Source organism: Canis lupus, chromosome 7 (assembly GCF_048164855.1).
Source record: "Canis lupus baileyi chromosome 7, mCanLup2.hap1, whole genome shotgun sequence".
Lineage (NCBI taxonomy): Eukaryota > Metazoa > Chordata > Mammalia > Carnivora > Canidae > Canis > Canis lupus.
Window position 1 is genome coordinate 44,648,287 of NC_132844.1, and position 9,490 is coordinate 44,657,776.

The 9,490-nt window shown below is 33.2% G+C and overlaps 1 protein-coding gene across 1 annotated transcript in view; it reads left to right on the forward strand.

Moving 5' to 3' along the window:
* The window catches only part of EYS (eyes shut homolog), a 1,513,100-nt gene that overhangs the window by 788,738 nt on the left and 714,872 nt on the right, over positions 1–9,490 (forward strand). Inside the window, exon 22 of the mRNA XM_072832461.1 lies at positions 6,532–6,724. Coding sequence (XP_072688562.1) covers positions 6,532–6,724 — 193 coding nt within the window. The remainder of the gene's footprint in view (positions 1–6,531; positions 6,725–9,490) is intronic.

Genomic DNA, 9,490 nt, shown 5'->3' on the forward strand with positions numbered 1-9,490 from the left:
TTATTATTTTGTGGGTAAATGAATCTATCTGCAAATATTATTCTCACATTCATATTGACACTTACTTTACCTTTCATCTCTTAATCCAGTTTGAGAACCACAGACAGAATTCTGCCAAATATTCTTAATAAGATAACAACAATGAATCAGCAACTTGGAAGGTTTTTTTTTTTTTTTTCTTTATCTAACAAACAAGTTATGAGAGTATGCTAACTAGATGTAAATTATTGGTTATTGGTTTTGTGACTGGACATTGATTTGTAACATGAGACCTGAGAATTTCTTGCAGTAGATTTTATGTAGTAAAATTTTCATAGAATTGGAAATTATGTAAATGGTGCAAAAGTTTGCCAGAAAGCAGAAATTATTTAAAAAGAACTTCAGTTTAGTGAAACTTTCCTAATGAAACATGATACTTCCAATTAGAATAATCTAAAGCTTCAGTCTATATGAAACTAGGAAGAATTTATTGCTTCTTAGAACTGTAATTGATGAGGTAACTAAGCCTATACCAATTAGAAATGAATTTTGCTTAGTTGTTTTATATTGGTTGCTCTGCCTGATGTTTCCTTTAAATTCTACAAGGAGCACCATGTCATGAATTTAGCATTAACAGTCATCTGAACTGTTTCTTCCAATTATCAAAAAGATACTTCAATCTAAAAAGGCAAATATCACCTTGAGCAAATTTTCAATGAGTCTCCAGCTGCAGGTAGATAAATCCACTTATATAATCTGGCAAAATTCATATTATAAACCAGCAAACATCATGGATATGTGACTTGCACAAGACCCTACCCATTAGAAGATACTCACCCCCCCCCACATACAATACTTACTTTAATATCCTGCTGTTATTGACTTAATTAACCTTTTTTGGAAGCACCTGGGTGGCTCAGTTGATTCAGCTTATGCCTTTGGCTCAGGTCATGGCCCTGGGATCCTGGGATCAAGCCCCATTCAGTGGGGAGTCTGCTTCTCTCTCTGCCTCTGCTTCTATCCATGCCCCTTCTTTCTTCTTTCTTCTTTCTTCTTCTTTCTTCTTTCTTCTTTCTTCTTTCTTCTTTCTTCTTCTTTCTTCTTTCTTTCTTCTTCTTCTTCTTCTTCTTCTTCTTCTTCTTCTTCTTCTTCTTCTTCTTCTTCTTCTCTCTCTCTCCCTCACTCCCTCTCTCTCTCCCTCAAAATAAATGAATAAAATCTTTTAAAAAATCATTTTTCAATAGGAGGCTCTATGTTTTCATTTACACTGGTTTCCACAAATTATGTAGTTTGCTATATAAACAATGAAGTATATTAATAATGTATATTTTGATAGTGTTGGAAAAATTCAAACTGTCAATTACTTTAGTAAACTTTATTTTTTATTTATTTATTTTTTAAATTTATGATAGTCACAGAGAGAGAGAGAGAGAGGCAGAGACACAGGCAGAGGAAGAAGCAGGCTCCATGCACCGGGAGCCCGATGTGGGATTCGATCCTGGGTCTCCAGGATTGCGCCCTGGGCCAAAGGCAGGCGCCAAACCGCTGCACCACCCAGGGATCCCACTTTAGTGAAACTTTAAAGAGTAAATTTGGCCTATCAGTTCTGAGGAAAGTAGAAAAAAACATAGAATTAGATTGATATGAAACTGATCATTACCACTGGGATTTTTTTTTTCTTTGCTGTATTACCTACTCATCACTTCAAGTAGAATATGAGGATGAAGCACATTATGTCTTCAAATATAAATACTGTCAATAGAATAAGAAATAATAATCAATTGGGTTGTAAGTTCATTTCAAGAATAAATGTTGTTTTGCCTGGATCTTAACACATTGTTAGTCATCATTAAATTTAATTGACAGTGATGTTCATTAGGCTGGTAGAGTAGAAGAATGTTTTAATTTTATTATCTAAAACAATCAACTAGAGGGTAGAATTGTTTATAACAAATGTTGAAGATGTAGCTGGAGGCATAGTGACTGTTGAGTATAGATTCTGGAGCTTCAAGGCCTATATATGAGTCTAGGCTTTGCCATTTTTTTTAGCTGTGCAACTGGAGAATTAGAAAGGACTATGAGATAATACTAGTTTCCTTTAAATAATAATTTCTTACTTAATTGAAATGATTTCAGGGTAATTATGCCTCAGAAGATATTCATATTTCCATTTTTCTACTCTATATTCATATTTGGATAGCTAATAAGCTTATCAAGTTTAAAGTACTTTAAAAAATCTTGATCTACCTCTGATTCCTAACTGGTTTTCACCAGTGTTATTCAAATTAGTAACTGGCACCACTATTCACCCCACTGATAGAAATAAAAACTTAGGGGGCAGCCTGGTGACTCAGCGGTTTAGCACCACCTTCAGTCCAGGACGTGATCCTGGAGACCTGGGATCAAGTCCCACATCGGGCTCCCTGCATGGAGCCTGATTCTCCCTCTGCCTGTGTTTCTGCCTCTCTCTGTTTCTCATGAATAAATAAAATTAAAAATAAATCTTAAAAAAAAAATTAGGAATCATTAATTACACTTTCTTTTTCCACTCCAAACATTTAATCTATCAGCATATATTATAGGCTCTGCTTTCCAAATACATCCTGAAAATAACCTATAGTCACAATATCCACCATTTGTACTCCAGGCCAATATATTTTATTTCTTACCTAGACTACTGCTGGCTTCCAACTGGTATCCTAGCTTCCATTCTTTCCTGTGCTCCAAACTCCCTTAAAAGTCTACTATCTACATGACATTAACTTAATCCTTTCATAATATAAATCAAACCATTTCATATTTTTACTCTGTCAAATATTCCATGGCTTCCCACTGCTCTGAGAATTAATTCCAAATTCAATAACAAAGTATCTTACATGATCTCATTCCTGCCTATGTTTGTGACCTCACTTCCATCCACTGGTGGCCTTCCATTAATCTCTTTTTTTCACACTGCCCACCTTGCTATTTTTCAAACATACAAAGCATGTTCCTGCCTCAGGGCCTTGTACCACCATTCTGTTTGCCTTGGATGCTCTTTTCTTAGATCAGGGATCACATTAATTCAGATCCCTGATCGGAGAAGACATCCCTGGTAACTTTGTCTAAAAGAGTCCTCCCTCTGTTTCCTTTTACTTATCTTGCAAAATGTTGTCTTTAAGTCACTTATTACTAATTGGTATTAATTAATTCTGATCCTTTTACTAAAATACAAGCTATATAATGGGAGAAACCTTGCCTATCTTGTTCATTATTTTATTCCTAGCACTTGCAACAATCACTGACACTTAGTAATTGATCAATAAATCTTTGAGTAAAGACATAGAAGCTTACACATTGTCCATGGGAAGTGGATGACCTATTCTCATAAAGCTCTCATTCAAAAGATTTTATCTGCATTGTACTCCTCAAATACAGATTCAGAAAGAAAAAATAGAAATGACTATCTTCATCTTGGTGCATATTACATTTCAATGAATATCAGCAAGTAAGTCATTATGCTATTCATAAGTACTCAATACATATTTGACAAATGAATGGTGAGTGAATGAGAGATGTATTGGCAAAATAAGTAAACTGTGAGGTTAGGGAGGAAATATACAAAATTAAGGTTTACTGAATTAAAGCTAAATATTTGGAATCTTTATATCTGTCAGTGCAATCAAGTAGTTATGGAAAAAGGAATGTACAACCATTTATGAGGTATTTTGTTTGGTTTAATTTTCTTGTAACTAACAAAAAATATTACCAGAATTACCAAATGAGGGAAAGATTGATTGCTTACTAAGGCAATGCTGGTTGGTATGACAATAAACTCTAAAATTATTCTAGATTAAATTTATTTTTCATTCATATGAAGTCCAAGTGAGTGTTTCTGATTTCAAATATTGTCTTTCAAAGAGAGATCCCTGGATCTGGGTTAACTTCCTTTTGTGGCTGCCCCCTCATTATCATGTGTTTTTCAAAGTCACAACATAGAGGAAGAGACTGGAAGTTCATACATAGCAAACTCTTTGTGGATCAGTCTGAGAGTGGCACAATTCATGACCATTTGCATTTCATTGGTTAGAAATAAATCACATGGTCACACATAAACACAGGAATGACTAAGACATGTAGTCCAAGAGGAAGAAGAAATAGGTTTAGTAAACATGTAGTAAGCTTTATCATGTGGTTTAGAATTTAACTAAGGAAAATAAAGAAGTTTCTCTAGGATAAATTGTGTGTGTGTGTGTGTGTGTGTGTGGTGCGTGCAACACACATGTAGAAGACAGTTGGGGGAGAGGTCAAACAAAATATTAAAATTTATTTGGAAGAGCATTTAATTTTTAAGAAAGTTTTATGATTTTAATTGTTGGTACTTGGGAATATACCAAGATGTTTCCTATCAAACTCTGAATTAGGAAAATAAATTCACCTTTAAGACTTAAACTCTGAGAACAGCACATGATGGATGTGAGCCTAGACATTAAAGATGTGAGAAAGTATGGCTTCCTAGCTGCTAGACTTTAGTGTCACCTGGAAGAATGAATGTATTAACGTATTTAATGATAAAAGAGTTGACAACATTAGAGAACATATCAGAATCGTAGAGACAAATATTAGCAGTGCCAATGTAAAGCTGTCTAAGTATAGTTAGTCAATGAATATCAAGTATTCCAGATATTTCTTATGGTAATATCTTTGCCTTACATCATTAAACATTTGAATCACCTTGTTTTACATGTTCTAAACTAATGTACATCAAGGAAATCTCTGATTCTTGTGTAACAATGCTGTCATGAAGAAAACTTGTTATTCATGGGGCATTTGAGGATTCTCTAACCTTGTGGTGGTGATTTCTCAGACTAGTTAATAATGACTTCTGGTTGTTATTTAGAAGGAAAATGTTGACCATGCAAATATTTATGAGATGTATAATAGCTACATTTTTACCATAAAGTAGCATATTGGCATTCTGTTCTCTATCTTAGTTTTCTGTACATTTTCACTAATCTGTGAATTCTTACCAAGGTTTGCTGCTTACCCTTGAGTGGAGAAAAGGACATATCTCTTGGTCCTTTTTTTTTTTTTTAAGATTTTATTTATTCATTCATGAGAGGCGGGGACGGGGCGGGGGGGGCAGAGACACAGGCAGAGGGAGAAGCAGACTCCATGCAGGTTGCCTGACATGGAACTCGATCCCAGGTCTCCAGGATCACACCCTGGGCAGAAGGCAGGTACTAAACCACTGAGCCACCCAGGCATCCCTCTCTTGGTCCTTAATATGTGGAATCATAGAACATGTTTCTTCTTGCTGTTTCTTCTATCACTTCTAGCTTCACTTTTTTACTCTTTTCTATATGTTATATTTTTATAGCAGTTATATAACATCAAGAATCCTCTGACTTTATAAATACCTTCAGGTGTTGGTTTAAAGTGAATACAGAATTTACAACTGAAACAAGTGACAAAAAGATATCTAAAGCAAAATTTACATTTTGTGTAAATTAGATACAGTCTTGGACAAACACTAGTACAGTGAAGTAGGGATACCTTTTGAATAAGTCCTTAGTATTAGGAAATAGGCATGCATAACCATTTTTAAATAATATCTGAATTGTATTTTCATAAAGTTCCAAATCTACAAAAAGTACAATTAGGTTTTAATTATTTATTTATTTATTTATTTATTTATTTATTTATTTATGTTTCTTTTTTTTCTTTTTTCTTTTTTTAAAGATTTTATTTATTTACTCATGGGAGACACACACACACAGAGAGAGAGAGATTGAGAGAGAGAGAGAGGGAGACACAGGCAGAGGGAGAAGCAGGCTCCATACAGAGAGCCCGACGTGGGACTCTATCTCGGGTCTCCAGGATCAGGCCTTGGGCTAAAGGCGGCGCTAAACTGCTGAGCCACCCGAGCTGCCCTAATTCTACATTTAAAGGAGAATCCCCTGATACATTTTGCACTTATTTATATAAGCATCACAATTCTCTTCCCTATAAGCTAAAAACAATTTCTTTATGCAGACATTATCTTATAAGTGTATGGCAGAAATAGGCTATTCACATAAAACTAAACCATATAAGGATCATTGCTTTATAAGCCAATACAAATTAAAATGATTCAAACATCACAAGAGAATGTTTTCAAATTCTGTTGCATACACTGCATTTTATATTAGTTTCCAACTAAATATGACATTTAGAACAGAAAGTTTATAATTTGTAATGAAGCTTTTAGATCCATATTGACTACCATACAGTACAAATTTTTCATTGGAAAAAAAATATCCTCAAAAGAAATGTAAAGTAGTATTTTGGCTTAAAATTAAAGGATTTAAGAATAAATTTAGGCATTCAATTGAGTATATCCAAAATTTGAAGGATTAGATTAATTTTTAAATACAGATAAAATTTACTGTAGAGATTTTATTTCCAAGCAAAATAGAACTATGATTTGAGCTATCTAATGTGACTATGAAAAAAACCTCAAAACTAACTTAAAAAGTTCTCTCTCGGGGACAAAGAAACTGTGAGCTTAATTATGATAATTATCATTTGCAGACGTGCTCCACTGGGCTTTTCTGTGGTGATGAAAGAGGGAGAATTACCCATTTACCTCCCATCTCTCAAAGAACAGATGTCATTTCTACACAAACTCATACAGTACCTGCATCTGACACTTCAATCAGTAGCTTTCCATCAGCAAGGGCCACAAGACTATGGACCATAATGAATACTTACCCAATTGATCCAGGTAAGTAGATGAGAGTAAGATATGGAGAATATTGAATTTGATATAGTTGTATATTGAAACATATTTTCTGACTTATTTCAAATCTTTGTTTTCCTGTATATATGATTTTTCAGGGGTGTAAAACTGTTTTAGAATTTTTGTTGGTTATGCTTCATGTTTTCAGTTTTGGCTTAAGAAATGCTTATGCTTTCTGAAACACTGCAAAAAATACTAATTAATATCTTTATTATGCTATGTAAATTTTGGTAGATAACTGGACCCCACTTCCAGCTGATTTTAGCCATCAGTAAAATTTATTTTAAAAGACCTTGTACTACTTACTTTATATCTTTTTTTTAACATTGTCTGAATCATTATATGTAAGTTTATATTCCTATCGATTTATTGGAAAAATTTTTAATCTGGATTTTTTCCTATGTTAAGTATTTTGACATGTTGAATATGTTTCGATATGTCTTATTTAATTTACTAAATCAAATGATGACATATTTCAAATTGTATATGTTAAATTCCAAATTCATTCTTTATATAGTCAGTATCACGATAATAAGAATGAGAATTATAGCCATTAACAAGATATTCTTTAGGAGAAATATTTTGAAGGCAATTGGATATTATAAGCAGAAAGGTAATCTGCCCTATTTTTTGCCTTCATTATTTGTGTTATTTTAAGACTTAAGTTGACATCTAATGTTATAAGTAATATTGTGCTTATTTATTTTGAAACTAAATGATATTTCTAGTATTTCTAAATCATATATATTCATTGGTCCTGTCAATGGCAGAGATGTAATTTTTTCATGCTTTATTATTCAAAGGAGTCATTTGATTTGGAATATGTCAATTCTCTTTTTCTCCCTGTTAATGCTCATTCCTTATAAGTATAAAATATAAAAATATAAATATAAAATAAAGAATATGAATTGTTTTTCTTTATAATTGAAGTATGATTGATATACAAATCCTATTATTTTCACATGTATATCATTGAGATATGATATTTTTATACATTATTAAATGATCCCATGACAAGTCTAGTTACCAACTGTTACCATACAAAATTGCTACAATATTACTGACTACATTCCCTATGTTGTAAATTATATCCCATGACTTATTTATTTTATAACCAGAAATGTGTACTTCTTAATCCCCTTTATCTATATTGCCCTCTACACCCAGCCCTCCTTCCTCTGGTAACCAAGTTTATTCCCTGTATCTATGCGTATGTTTGCTTTGTTCATTTGTTTTTAGATTTCATATGTAAATAAAATCATACATTTGTCTTTCTCTGTCTGACTTATTTCACTAAGTATAATACTCTTTACGTTCATCCATGTTTTCACAAATGTCAAGATTTCATTCTTTTGTATGGCTGAGTAATATTCCATTGCATATTATATCACATCTTCTTTATACATCCATCCATGGACATTTAGATTGCATCTATATTTTGGCTATTGTATATAATGCTTCCATGAACATAGAAGTGTATATATCTCTTTGAATTGGTATTTTCACTTTTTCCAGATAAATATCCTGAAGTGGAACTGCTTGATTGTGTGGTATTTCTAATATTTTTAGGAAATTCCATATTGTTTTCCATAGTGGCTGCACCAATTTGCATTCTTACCAACAGTGTACAAAGGTTCCCTTTCCTACACAACCTCACCAACACTTGTTATTTGTTGCCTTTTTGTAAGTCAGTCTGACAGATGTGAGGTGATATCTCATTGTGGTTTTGACTTGCATTTCTGTGGTGGTGATTAGTGCTGTTAAGTTATTTTTCATGTGCCCGTTGGCCATCTATATGTCTTCTTTGAAAAAATGTTTATTCGAGTCCTCTGCCCTGAGATCAAGACCTGAGCTGAGATCAAGAGTCGAATATTTAACTGACTGCGCTACCTAGGCACCCCATCCTCTGCCCATTTTTTAATAAGGTTGTTTGTTATCTTAATATTAAGTTCTGGAAAATCTCTGTGTATTTTGGATATGAACCCCTTATCAGATGTGAGATTTGCAAATATCTTCTCCCATTTAGTAGGTTGTCTTTTTGTTTTGTTGATCATTTTTTCCTTCATTGTGCAAAAGTTTCTTGTTGTGGTGTATAACCATTGTTTATTTTAGTTTTCATTGCCATTGCCTAAGGAGTCTGGTCCAAAAAAAACATTGCTAAGGTTGATGTCAAACAGCTTATGTTTGACATGTTTTCTTCTAGTTTAATGGTTTTGGGTTTTACATTTAAGTCTTTAGTCGATTCAAATTTATTATATGGTGTAAGGTAGTGGTCTGGTTTCATTTTTTGAATGTAGCTGTCCACTTTTACACCAATATCATCTTTGAAGAGATTGTTTTTTTCCCATTGTATATTCTTGCCTCTTTTGTCATAGATTATTTGACTATATATAAATAGGCTTATTTCTGGGCTCCCTACTATATTCCATTGATATATGTGTCAGTGTTCATGGCAGTACTATATTGTCTTGATTACTACAGCTTTGTAGTATAGTTTAACATGATGGCACAAGATACTTCCAGTTTTATTCTTCTTTCCCAAGATTACATAACACAATTTGTTTGACTTTGGCCCTCTTGTGGAATGTGAGTAATAGGAGTCTTTGCATTTAAACAGTTTGTGAAGTTGCTAAATTTACTTACACACTTTCATTATAAATATGATTTACAGAGCTATTTGTCTGCATGTAATGGGTATAAGGTGGCAGAGAAATTTGTAGAAGATTCGGCCCAGGGCATATGTTGTTCATT